Raw genomic sequence first — 14,746 nt, 5'->3', positions numbered from 1 at the left:
TTTAATTAAGATTATGGAATATTTAACTGGTGTAATAGTTACATTTTCAGTTGAACAAAAGTAATTTTTAAACTAAAAGGAAACAAATTTTTAAAAAAATACTTGGCTTTTCGGAAAAAATTCCTTTTCATCCAAAGAAAAAACAATTTTTCAACCTAAGAAATGAATTTTTCATTAAAATTACGAATCTTAAAAGGATTGTTCATCCTGAAAGATGACAAGAATATTTTTTAGACAAAAAGATTAACTTTCAAAGAGAAAGATCATTTTCAATATTTGAGTGGAATAAACTAAATTTTTATTTAAAAAATTACATTTAAAAAAAGTAACTAATAATTTAATTTTTGACCGAAAAGATGAATTTTCAGTCAAAAACGTTGATTTCTACCAAAAAAGACGAATTTTCAACTAAAGAATAATGTTGAATAATTAAAAAGCTAAAATAAAATATTAAAATGATTTTTACCAAAAGAGTTGAACTCTAAACGAAGTAATTTTATTTCCAATGTGAAAGATGAATTTTTAACTAAAATTATAAATATTTAAGTGGAATACTTGAATTTTTAACCAAAAAGAAAATTTTGAAACAAGAAAATTAAGTTACAAAGAAAATGATCATTTTCTACCAACAAATTGATTTTTTTTACAAAATATGTGGATTTTCAACGAAATAGTCGAATTTTCGATTAAAAAACACAAATTGTCATTCAAATTTTCTAATTTTGAACAAGAAAATATCAATTTTCAACAAAAAATTGACATTAAAATTGTCAACTGAAGAAATTAATTTTCAACCAAACTGTTAAATTTTCAACTAAAATGATGAATTTTCAACTGGAATATTTGATTTTTATAACAAAAAGATAAATTTTGAAACATAAAGGTTAACTTTTATCAATTATAGAGTTCAAAGATTCAGATTAAGCACGAAAAATATAAATCCACGTTAACATTTTCAATATTCTAAATTAAAGAATCAAGCAATGAACTTTGAACATTTTCAAAATTATATTATTTCAAGTAATTTTAAACTAGACACACTGAAAATTGAAAAATAGTTTTTTTAACTTAACAGTTCTTACATTATTTTAATTTTAAATAGTCTAGGCATCCTTTAAAAGCCTTACAATCAGATTTCAAAATCTTGAGAAATCTAGAAGTGACTTTAAATTTTTTCCAAATTCAAAATAAGTTTTGAATTTTTTTAAACTTTTAAATATATTTCAAAATTAATTGAATTTTTTCCATGACTTTTAGAAAATTCTGCAAATTAAAAAAAATTAAATTTGATTTTATAATTAATAATAGAACACTTATTATTTGTAAAAATATAAGAGTAATTATTAGAGATATTTAGAAGTTTTAAAAAGATTCGAATTAAATTTAGAACTTGAAATAATTTTAAATACTTACAACTGAATTAAAAATAAAATGTAGATTCTTGCAGATTAGGAAAATTGAAAATGATTTTTCACTTTGAAAAATTATTGTAACAGAAAGTTTAAGAAGATTTTAAGAGATTTAAAAAATGATCAAAGAAGAACACGGCAGATTTTAAGGATTTTTTTTTGATTTGCAGGATTTTCAAAAATTGTAGGAAAATTTCGATTAATTTTAAAATTTTAAATTACTTCAAATAATTTCAAGTTTTTAATTAATTTTAAATCTCTTCAAAACTTCTAAATATCTCTTAAAATTCATAAAAAATTTTCTACAAATAATAAGTATTCAATTGTTATATAGGCTTCAAAATTTTACAATTTCACTCATAAATTAAACACTTTTTAAATAGACCAATTAAAATTGTAACGCTAAAAGATTAAACGTTCCAGTTTCAAATTGTTTTCTTTTAAATATTTGGTTTCAATTTATTTCAATGGGATAAAAATTAAATAATTTAGACTCACAATATTTTAAATTTAATAAAAAACTTTAATTATGACTATATTATTATGGATTTATTTTTTAATTGAAAATAGTAAAACGCACGTTTACATTTTTAATGGCTAAAAAAATTGATAGAAATAATATATTAATAAATTTATTTATTGAATTTAATATAAAAAATAATATAAAGAAAAACCTGAAACTTTGAATTAAAATTATATGACTGACAAATCATGATTTCAAACAAAAAATGTAGATCCTTTTTAAGAATTGTGAAAGACTTCAAAAGAATAAAAATATTTACTTAAGATTTTTAGGAAAATTGAAAAATATTGTTTATTTTGAAAAATTATTGTAACAGAAAATTTAAAAAGATTCTAAGAGATTTAAAAAATTATCAAAAAAGAATCTAAAAGATTTTAAGGATTTTTTTAATTCACAGGATTTTCCAAAAATTGTAGGAAAAAATCGATTAATTAAAAAATATATTTAGAAGTTTTGAAAAAGTGTATTAAATACTTAAATTTTTCTAAATTAAAAAATATTAAATTAAATAGTTTAACAATTGAATCATTTTGATAAAATCATCGGAATAAATAATATATTAATATCAATTCTTATTAAGATTTTCGAATTAAAACAGTTGCAATCTGGAAATCCTCAAATTTTGAACGGATCTAGAATTGTTTGGTCAAATCAATTATTGTTCAGATTTCTATACTTAGAGTACAGATCAATTTTTTTAATAATTTATTTATTTATATTTATAGTTGATAAAATAAAACTTTTTTATCAAAAAGTTTCAACTTCAAATGCTTTTAATTTTTAATTATTTAAATCTTAAAAACTGCACTTAAATTATTTGAAAAACTGTTAAAATCGAACTTGGGCAAATTTTTCTTCTGAATAGTCGTAAAAAGCCCGGTTTCCCGGTCCGGTGCCCACTTCGATTTTAAAAACTTCTAATTTTTGTGAACCTTTAAAACTGCATTTTAAAATTCTTTAAATTAAAATATTTGCTTAAAAAATTAAGAATCTAAAATAAAAAATTTTTAAAGTAAAAGATTTTCAAATTCAGCATTCTAAACTGAATAATATAATAATTTAAAAGATTATTTTAAAAAAGGGTTGAGATCAAAGTTTGACCAAATTGTTATTCTAAAAATTTTGTAAAATTCCCAGTCAAAAAATAATCCCTAATAAACACACTTACATGCCCTACGACTGTAGGTAAAGTAGAACTCACTTTTCTAAATACACCAAAATTATTTAAATAATTAAACCTTAAATTGGATTGCGATTAAAAATAAATTCCCTATTTTTAAATTAGATTCCCGATCATTTTCCAGTCAAGTCACCACCCTGATCTTGAATGAATGGAATAAATCATACTGTTCTTAGAAACTTAGATTTATTATTTCTAAATTAACTTAAAGGTCTCAACTGAAAATACAGTGGAAAAATGTTTTTCTTAGTCAAATTTACTGCTAGTCCTTCATCTCCCCTTCCTCGTCTTCTTCCTCCACTCCGCGAATATACATGACATTATTGCACCGGATCAAAACTTCCCCAAGATTTCCCGTGCAATTTCCATCAACGTGTTCCTCTGTGTTGGCGAGCTGAAGATTCATATATCCGTCGACGGAAACGAGATATCCTTTGTATTCATGTCCCCATTTTAGCTTTACCATCACTGCTTTCCCAGTCAAACCGTTGAGGAATGGCTTGGGGTTTATTGGCATAGTAGCAGCCATCGTGACGAGCTTTATTTCTAAAATTAAGAAGGAGGAAGAATTTTCAAGAATTGCTTTCAGGCGATAGAGGCCTTTCATTTTAAACAGCTAACTGCTGCTAAATTAATTTATCTATAGAAAATTTGTAATTATTTTTTATTTCAACTATTATTCTTTCATCTATAAATTATAAAAATTCCTATTTATTTATTTAAATTCAAACTGAATTAATAGATGCCAATAATAATGTTAAAATATTTTTGTATGTATGTTAATTCTTTTTGAATCAAAAGTCTACTATTATATTTTTTATTGAGACTTCATATTTTTGGATTAAAACATTTATTATTTGCTTCAAAATGTTATTATTTTGTTAAATTCATTCTCTTTAGATGAAAATTTAACTTTTTTCTTGAAACATGAGAGATAAATTTGACCAGAATAGTCGAATTCTCAAAACAAAAACGAATTTTCTAGAAAGACGTTGCATTTTCTACCCGAAATTATTATTTAAAAAAATAACTTTCAACCAAAAATTAAATGGTTAAATTTTCAGTTAAAAAGAGGGGAACTTTTTTACTACAAAGATGAATCTTCAGTCAAAAAATAGAATTTTAACCTAGTATTTTACATTTCAACCAAGCAGTACGTTTTCAACAAAAAAAATTAACTTGATTTTAATTTTAAACACAAAAGAGTTTAATTTAATCAAAAAATGCACATTTTCAACAAAATAGTTGTATCCCTAACCCAAAGGGAATAATTTTTAACTATAAATTTGCAATTTCTACCAAACGAGATGAATTTTTAACCAAATAATTAAATTTTCAACCAAAAAAGAACCAAGTTCCAACCAAAGTGCTGAATTTTCTATCAAATTAGCAGAATTTACGACAAAAAAAATGAGTTTTCCACCAATAAGTGGAATAGGTAAATTAAAAAAAAAAGAAGTAAAAGAGTAACTTTCAACAAAATACTTCAATTTTCATCCAAATGGAGAATTTTTTAAATAACATGATAAATATTTAATAAAAGGGAAATTTTCAAAAAACACTTGAATGTTCAACAAAGCAGTTACATTTTACCAAAAAAAAAAAAAAATTAAATGTATACAAAAATAGATGAAGGTTAACGCCAGATGCTTATTTTCAATAAAAGAGTTTTTGTGAAATTCCTTATTTTTTAGTTGAAAATTGATAGTTTTAGTTAAAAATTTCATTATTTTTATAGAATATGTATCAATTTTACCAAAATTTTTGTTTTTCTCGACTGAAAAATTAACTTTTTTGTTGCACTTTTAACCTAAAAATAATGTTCAGCCAATAAGTTCAGTTTTAACCAAATAATCGAATTTTATATGAAATTATTGAATTTTCCTAACAAAAGAGACGAATTTTATAAATTTTCTATAAAACTATTGAATTTCCAGTAAAGAAAGATTTTTCAGTCTAAAATGAAAAAAAAATTTAACCAAATTCCTTAATTTTCTATCAAAGTAGATGAATTTTCAACTGAAAAAGATCAATATTCATTCAAAAATGGATAATTAAATTTGCAGTAAAAAAAAATAATAATTTTCCAACTGAAAAGAAAGAAATTTCCGACAGCATAGTTAAATATTCAACAAAAAAATGAAATTTTTAAGCAAAATGATGAATCATAAAAAAATGCATTATTAACAAAGTATTTTAAATTTCAAACAATTCTTAAATTAAAAAAAAATTAAATTGATTTTCATTTCAAATCCAAAATAGTTTACTTCAATACAAAAGACAAATTTTCAATAAAATAGCTGTATCCCAAACTTTGAACAGATTAATTTTCAACTATAATGTTGTAGTTTCTACCGAACGAGACGAACTTTTTACCAAATAATTAAATTTTTAACAAGAAAATGCGAGTTTTCAACCAAAAATGAAAAAAGTTCCAACCAAATTGTTGAATTTTCAAGTTCAGCCCTAAAAAGATCAACCAAATTGCTAAATATTCTATCAAAATATTTAAATAGTAAATATTCAACTAAAAAAGGTAAATTTTCAACAAAAAATGGAACGGTTCAATTTTCAGTTGAAAAAATTAATTCTCATCCAAAAAGACTTACAAAAGACTTACATTTTTAAACAAATTGTTTAATTTTCAAGCCAAAATGATCAATTTTTAACAACAGTTAAATTTTCAACCCAAAAATAATAATCTTCAACAAAAAAGTTTTAACTCAAAATATTCATTTTGGACCAAAAAACAAGGAATTTTACAAAAATATTTTAATTTCCAACCAAACAGAGGAATTTTTAATTAATAAGATAATTTTCCAAGAAAAAACCAATTTATACTGAAATAAATGAATTTTCTACCAAATATTTGATTTTACATTTAAAAATAATACATTTTTTCACCAAAAGTTGAATAATTTCATTTTCGCATAAAAAGTCAATTTTCTACAAAAAAAACAAATGTTCAACAAATTAATTAAATTTTCTACTAAATTATTGAATTTTTAAACCAAAAAGACGAACTATTTACAAAAAGTTAATTTTTCCCCCGAAAATAAGAATTTTCAACCATGAAAGAGTTTTTAATCCAGGAAGAAAAAAAAATTTTCAACCAAAAATACGAATTCTGAACAGATCAGTTAAATTTGTAATCAAATAGATTAATTTTCATCTAAAATAATAAATCTTTAAACAAAAAATGCAGTTTCAACAAAACAGTTGATACCTTAATCAAAACAGATAAATTTTAAACCAAACAATTACATTTTAACAAAAAACCATGAAAGTTCTACAAAAAATAAAAAAGTTTAACATCAAAAATACGAATTTTCAACAAAAGAGTTTAAGTGTTAATCAAATTTTTTTTCAAGACAAAATAACGAATTTTTAAGAGTTCAATTTTCAACATATAATTATTAATTTTGAACAAAAAAGTTGAATTTTCTCCCTTATTGAATTTTTAAGCCAAGAAGACCAATTTTCTAGAAAAAAGTTGAATTTTCAACCAAAAAAGATTTTTCAGTCAAGGCAGAACAAAATTTCAACAAAATTGATGAACTCTCTACCAAAAAACAAGGAATTTTAGAAAAATAGTTTAATTTCTACTCAAAAAGATGAATTTTCAATTAACAAGATTAATTTTCCAAAATAAATTTTATAACGAATTACATGAATTTTCAACAAAAATAAAAAATAATTTTACAAGAATAGTTCAATTTCCAACCAAACGGCTGAATTTTTAATTAAGATTAATTTTCCAAAAATAAACGAATTTATAACAAAAGAGATGAGTTTTCAGATAAAAAGTTAATTTTCAACCAAATCAATACGAATTTTTTACAAAATAGTTCAATTTTCTACAGATGAAATAAATTTTCAGCCAAAATTAATCTTCCACTAAAAAATGCAGTTTTAAAAAAGAAGTTCAACTTCCGATAACGCAGCAACATTTTCAAACAAAAAATGAATTCTCAATGAAAAATATAATCAGTTAAATTTTCAACCAAAACAGAAAAATATTCCAACTAAATTGTTAAAATTTCAAGTTACATTTTAAAAAAAAATCACGAAAGTTCTAAAAAAAAATGTTAATTCCAAAAATACGAATCTTCAACAAAAGAGTTAAATTTTTAATCAAATTGTTTTATTTTCTAGTCAAAATAACAAATTTTTAACAACATTTGAATTTTCAAAAAAAAAAAAAAAATATAACGAAATACATGAATTTTGCAGTTTTAGCAAAATAGTTCAACTTTCGATTATGTAGAAAAATTTTCAAACAAAAAATGGATTATCAATGAAAAATGTAATCAGTTAAATTTTCAAACTAAAATATTTTAATTTTAAATAAAAAACAGCCGAATTCATTCAGAAGTTATCAATTGTTAAGCAAATACTATTTTCAACGAAAGATTTGATTTTTAAATCAAGAAATATTTTTTAGACAAGAAAGAAAAAAATTAATTAACCAAATTTTTTATTTTTCAAGCTAGAAAGAGAAAGTTTCAACTAAATAGTTGAATTTCCAATTAATATTCATTTTTAACTAAAGAAGATGAAATTATTACCAAAAAAAGTGAATTTCCGAGAGAAAAGTTCAATCTTTATCCAAAAAGTATAACTTTAACAAAATAATTAAATTATTTTAATTATAATTGTGTTTATAAATATAATTATTGGAAATTTAATTATTTTGTTAAATCCATCCTTTTTGAATGAAAATGTAACTTTTTTCTCCAACATTCACCTTTTTTGGTAAAAATTTCATCTACTTTGGTTGAAATATCAACTAACAAAATTACAAATTCACTTTTTTGGTTTAATTTAAAGTAAAAATATTTGTTTGTATAAAATTTTGCTACTTGATCGAAAGTTACATTACTTTGTAAAAACTGAAATTTTTTTATGGAAGATTAATTTCGGCTGAAAATTTATTTAATTGGTAGAAAATTGAACTATTTTGTTAAAAATTAATTTTGATTTTATTGAAAAATAACTTTTTATCTGAAAATTAAAGTATTCCATTTTTGGTAGAAAAATCAGAAATTTTCTTGAAATGTTTGTCCTTCTTGACTAAAAACTGTTTCATGGTATGAAAATTCATATTGTCGAAGGGAAAATTAACTTTTTTTGTAGAAAATTCGTCTTTTTTGGGTTAAAAATTCAATAATTTGATAGAAAATTAAACTGATTTGTTGAATATTCGTCTTTTTTGTAGAAAAAAGACTTTCTACCCGATAATTAAACTATTTATTTTTTGGTGAAAAATGTATAATTTTTAGATGTAAAACCAAATATTTAGTTTGAAAAATTCATATATTTCGTTATAAATTTGTTTATTGTCGGAAAATTATCTTCTTAATTGAAAATTCATCAGTTTGATTAGAAATTAAACTATTTTTGTAAAAACATTATTGTCTTCCTCAACAGAAAAATTTTTCTTGGATAAAAATTCAACTTTTTTCTAGACAATTAGTCTTCTTGGCTTAAAAACTCAATAAAATTCATTAACTATTTATAGTTAAAAATTAATCTGTTGGTATGAAAATTCATATTGTCGAGGAGAAAATTAATTTTTTTATAGAAATTTCGTCTTTTTGGGTAAAAAATTCAATTATTTTGGTAAAAAATGTATTAATTTTGTTGAAATTTTTGTCTTTCTAGAGTGAAAAATGAACTTTTTTGTTGAAAATTATTATTTTTAAGTTGAAAATTTAACTGTTGTTAAAAATTCGTCATTCTGTAACGCACACAGCATCTTTTTTTGTAAAACTGTCATGCTTTTTAGTTAAAATGTAATTGTTTGGTTAAAAATTTATCTGATTTGTTTGAGGAATCAACTGTTTTGTTGAAAATGCATTTTTTGCTTGAAGATTAATTATTTTAGATAAAAAATTATCTGCTTGATTGAAAATTTAAATAATTTATTTAAAATTACTCTTTTTGGATGAGATTTAATTTTTTTAACTGAAAATTGAACCATTCCATTTTTTGTTGAAAATTTATCTTTTTTAGTTGAATAGTTATTATTTAAATATTTTGATAGTAAATTTAGCAATTTGGTTGATCTTTTTTTCTTTCAAGGTTAAAAAGACTTCCTTGCTTGAAAGTTCAACTACTTGGTAGAAAATTAAACTATTTTCTTGAAAATTATACGCCTGAACTTGAAAATTCAACAATTTGGTTGGAACTTTTTTCTTTTTTGGTTGAAAATTAGAATTTTCTTGTTAAAAAAAATTAATTATTTGGTAAAAAAAATTCGTCTTGGTTAAAAATTCAACTTTTTTATAGACAATTAGTCTTCTTGTCTTAAAAATGCAATAAGTTAGAAAATTCCATTATTTTGTTTGAGGAATCAACTTTTTTGTTAAAAAAGCATTTTTCGGTTAAAGACTCATTATTTTAGACAAAAATTAAACTGTTCCTTTTTTTTCTTTCACGTATGAAAAATCTTTCTTGCTTTAAATTTCGACTATTTGGTAGAAAATTAAACTATTTTCTAGGAAATTTCCTATCTGAACTTGAAAATTCCAATTTTTTGTTAAAAATTCAACTATTTGGTTAAAAATTCGTCTCATTCGGTAGAAAATGCAACTTTATAGTCAATAATGATTCTATTTAAGGTTAGGGATTATTAATTATTATTAATTAATATTATTTTACGTTAACTTATTGTTCAAATTGTTAATAAAATAAAATTAAGTGACTAATAATTATAATGTTATTTAGCTATTTTATTGAAAATTTGTCTTTTTTATTGAATTGAACTGTTTTGGATTTGAAGTTAAAATCGAATTCATTTTTTTTAAACTAAAAATTGGTTAAAATTTAACATACTTTGTTAAAAATTCATTTTTCCTGAAGATTCATTATTTTGCTTAAAAATTAAGTTATTTTGCTGAAAATTTAACTATTCTGTTGGAAATTTGTTTCTTTTTAGTTAAAAAATTGAATTTTTTAACTGCAAATTTAATTATCCATTTTTGAATGAATATTGATCTTTTTTAGTTGAAAATTTATCTACTTTGGTAGAAAATTCAGAAATTTAGTTGATTTTTTTTTAAATTTTAGACTTTAGAATTTTTCTTTACTAAAAATTCAACAGTTTTATAGAAAATTCATCTCTTTGGATTAAAATTCGTGTCTTTTGTTTGGAAAACTCAATAATTTGGTATAAAATTCAACTATTTAGTTAAAACTGAACTTTTTGGCTGAGTATTATTATTTTTAGGTTAAAAATGCAATTCTTTTGTACAAAAAATTTCTTTATGACTTGAAAAGTTAACTTTTTTATTCAAAATTAGTGTCCGGCATTAACCTTGATATCTTTTTAGAAATAAAAATTTTTTGCGGCTGAAATGTAACTGTTTGGTTGAAAATTCAAGTGTTTAAAGATTACTTTTTTTAACTGATCATTTGCCTAGTAAATTCATTGGTGGAAAAGTGATCTTTTTTTGTCATAAATTCCGCTAAATTGATATAGAATTCAGCAAAATGGTTTTTAAAAAATTTTTTTTCTTGGTGGGTAAATCATTCCTGGGTCTAAAATTCAACTATTTGGTTGAAAATGAACTTTTTTGGTGAAAATTCATATTTTTATATTGATCTTGGATAAATATTTAAATCTTTTGTTGAAAATTTATTTAGTTTAATTCAACTGTTTTTTATTAAAAATTAAATCTTTGACATTTAAAATTAAGAATTTTCGTTTAAAAAAATGTAACTGCTTTGCGAAAAATGGTCTTTTCGGGTTGCAAACATCACTATTTGCCTAAAAATGTAAATATTTTGTTGAAAAAGTATTACATTTAATTGAAATTTTTGAATGTCAATTTCATTTTGATAGGATAACTGCTGAAAAATTAATTTATTACTAGAAAATTCGCAATAAGTTAAATTAATATATTTAAAAATAAAATCAAAGTTTCATACTTTAAGGGATTTAAACTTATAAACTTTCATAAGATTTTAATTTAAAATTGTTTATTAATTCAAAAGCTTTTTTTAAAAAAGGAGAAAATAAGAAAAAAATGTTTGAATATGCAAAATTCCAAAACTGAAATCAGTAACAATGTAAGAATTATCAAATTTAAATCCCACTAATTTAGAATTATAATTTTAATTCAGAAAAAATTTAATTTGACAAATGTAAAAGCCGTGAAATCCTTGAAATTTGGAGTCGAAAACACTAAATGTCGTCTGAATATCTTAAGTTTAATTTAACAACAAAAATAAAATCGTAATCACGCGATAAAAAAAATATAACAAATACTAATGAGTCAATACAATAAAAAATACACAAATATTAATTAAACCCGTCAAAACAATGCGTCAATTTCAGTCCAAATTGAGGTTATAAACACAAAACTAATTTTTAATCCATCTAAATTGCTCCAATGGATCCCTAAAAATATTCAAATAAATATAATACGCCTTAGTAATTAAAAAATATACTTACATCTATTCAAAAATAGGAAAAAATCTCAAAAAATATCTTTTTTCCGAAAGCGTGTTGAAGCCGGAATTTTTTCCTCTTTGTATACAAAAGGATTCGTTTCCAATCTGAAATTCGATTTGTCCATCTTTAAGTAGTCATTTTTTATTGGCTCTTGTCATTCATGTAAACGCTGAGACTAGCCAGCCGCGAGATAGCGCTAGTTGATCCATTGAAAGTACCGCGAAAGTTCAAATTTTCTAAATGAAAAATTGCTTTTTTTATACAAATTGATCACACTTTTTTTGGTTTATTCATAAAACAAGGTAAAAGTGTCATTACTTCAGTTTGAAAATAAAAAAATTTATATTTTAAGAACTGGTTATTTTTACTTTTGTTTCTCTGAATTTGATCAATATAATCTACTCAAAAAACATTTCAAAGTATAATTAAGGTAGAAACAAAAATATTTGGTACAAGTACTCAAAAGTTAGTTTTTTTTTCATTTTTTCAACTACAAATTTAAAAATTCAATTTTGGATTGATAATTGATCTTTTTTATATGAAAATTAAAATAAAATTGTTGCCTTTTTTCTCTTTATCTGAATTTGACTGTTTTTAATTTTAAATCAAATATTTTCTGGCAAGTTGCACTGCTTTATTAAAAATTAATGTTTTGGCTAAAAAGTTATCATTTAAGTTGAAAATTAATTTTGTTGTTGTTGAAATATGAACTACTTCATAAAAAAATCATTTTTTAGGTTGAAGATTCATCATTTTAGTTGAAAATATTTTCTTAATTCAAAATTCGACTATATGTTGCAGAATTAATTTATTTTTTGAAAAAATGTAACTGCTGGCATGATAAGTTGGTCTGACTTTGGCATTGAATTTCATTAAGAAAATGCAAAAATAATTAAAAACCTGATGCTGTTTGCAAATAAACAGAAAAAAAATATTTAAAAATAAGAGTAACTATTACTAATTATTTTAAAAGAAAAAAGTGACGAAAATATGTAGTATAATATGAATAAAATTTCATTTTTAGATACGTTTTGAAAGCAGCTCGAACTTGACGTTTCTATGATTTATTTTGCTCATATCATTGATTTTATTATTTGTACTTGTTAAAAAAATTATTTATTGTTAAAATTAATAATGTAGCTAATGAAAAAATTGATAATATTTAAGACCTCAGTGTCAACAATTTTAAACACATATACAAGATCAGGAGTATTAATAAAATATGTGACACTTATATCCAATATAAATATAATAATAATTAAAATAAGTAAGACTACAACTCAAATTGCATAATAAAATATGTTTGTACCTTTAAGATCTTAACAATTTTAGGTTTTGAAGGAAATATTTTTAAAAAGTAATGGTAATTGTAATTAAAATGTTTGAAGGAATAATTTGGTAAACAGTCAATGACAAGACTAATAAATAAGAAAATGAATTAAATATTATTTAATATAATGTATATATTTATTTAAATTGAGCCAAACATCATATATGCATTTATATAGTTTAATAATGTATTTGTTGCTTAATCTTAACAGGTTTTTTCTTGCTACAGTCAACCTCTTATAGCACTTTTTTCGTTTATAAATGTCCAGAGCCTTCAATTTTCGTCTGATTTTAAATTTTTTGATTTCAAATTAAAGTTTATTGTATTCAAAAGAGCTTAACGCTCCGAACTTTTGTCTCCTTTATTTGTTTATTAATCATTTTTCTACTCAAATAATGGAAAAACTGAAATTTTTTACATAACCATTTTTTACGCTTTAATAACTGATCAGAAAAACTTTATATTGTCTTAAATGTATGTTTAGGGACTTATAGAATTCAAATAATTTGTTTATTATTCCATTTATTTGTTATATAAGAAATTGTTATCAAATTGAAAAATAGTCTTATTATCGGCAAACATTTTTTTTACTAAAAGTGCTTCACATTAATGTAGTAATGACATTAAATGACAAAACTATTTAAAAAGTTCATAATAACTATTGTTATAAACAATTCTCTTTGGAAAATTTTGGAATTTGAGAATTTTTAAAATTACAATTTCCTGGAATCGCCAGGGCGACTTCAGATATTCCCTAAAATAATAAATATTTTATAAAATATAACAATTTTAATTTTTGTAAACAAATTAGATAAGCAAATTCAACATTTTGGCCCTTTCGTATAGAACTTTTTTTTTGTACTGGAAATATTTTAAACTATGGACGAATGACTACTAGTCACAAAAATATTAGAAAAGTTAACAATAATCGCTGTTGTTAACAATTCTTATCACTAAATATTTAAGCTTAACGTTATCAAATTAAAATTTTCTTTGATGGCCAAGTCGGTGGGTTATTGTGAAAAGATTTTGAATTGAGTGAATCTTAGCACGCAGTGTTATGATTCATTTTAAATCTATTGTGATTGAAAACCTGACTTTTTCCAAGTGAAACTGCCAACATTTGGAATTTTTTAATCTCAATCGTTTTTACTAAATATTATTAAAGATATATTTTTTTAGGAATATCCGTAACCATTCTAGTCATTAAAGAAAATTAAAATTTTGATAAAACCTTACATTTGAATATTTTGTCACAATTATATATGATTGAATTAAATTTATTTTTATTCGAAACAATTTAATCAAAAGTTGTCGAAGAAAAGGCCATAACCTCCGAAGTCAATTTCCTTACTCTACTTCACAAACAATACAATTAGAAAATTTTCCCCATGTTTTGTCTCATTTTAATTTTTTTTGTAAAAATTGAAAATTTGTAGTATAAAATTTGATTTAGCTAATTAATTAATAAATAATGTAAAAATTCATGTCATTAAAAAATTAATTTTTACATTTTAATAATTTTCAATGATCAAATCTAATATATTATTATTGTTATTCTACTTACTATCAATTTTATGTTACAATCTTCAGAAAACAGCATTAAATAACACCTACATTATGATTTTCATTATATTTATTTACTATTCTCTTAGTGCGGAGTAAGTGGTGACACACCTCTCCTTAGAGTAACTCTAGCCAGACCAACTTATCGTGGCGCCATCTGTTGGAATAATGTTACCGCCATTTCCCCTGTGTATCGTAGGAGAACCAGCCCTGTGCATCTCTCCATATTTCAGATTTTAAGCGGGGCGTCCCATGATTGCAGAATTGCGTTGCGTTTTGC

The 14,746-nt window shown here is 22.5% G+C and overlaps 1 protein-coding gene across 1 annotated transcript; it reads right to left on the bottom strand.

Annotated features, from left to right (window-relative positions):
• Window positions 1-3,283: 3,283 nt before the first annotated feature.
• LOC117174626 (small nuclear ribonucleoprotein F) lies at window positions 3,284-14,485 on the bottom strand. Its single transcript, XM_033363886.1, has 3 exons — window positions 14,468-14,485; window positions 11,571-11,674; window positions 3,284-3,658 (listed from the first exon to the last, which is right to left on the bottom strand). Exon 3 carries the CDS (start codon window positions 3,639-3,641, stop codon window positions 3,375-3,377), a length of 267 nt encoding a protein of 88 aa, XP_033219777.1. The 5' UTR covers window positions 3,642-3,658; window positions 11,571-11,674; window positions 14,468-14,485; the 3' UTR covers window positions 3,284-3,374.
• Between the last annotated feature and the right edge of the window lie 261 nt (window positions 14,486-14,746).

Source organism: Belonocnema kinseyi, chromosome 6, assembly GCF_010883055.1.
Source record: "Belonocnema kinseyi isolate 2016_QV_RU_SX_M_011 chromosome 6, B_treatae_v1, whole genome shotgun sequence".
NCBI classification, from domain to species: Eukaryota; Metazoa; Arthropoda; class Insecta; order Hymenoptera; family Cynipidae; genus Belonocnema; species Belonocnema kinseyi.
The sequence above is the reverse complement of the archived record's forward strand: the minus strand, read 5'-3'. Positions and strand labels throughout refer to the sequence as shown.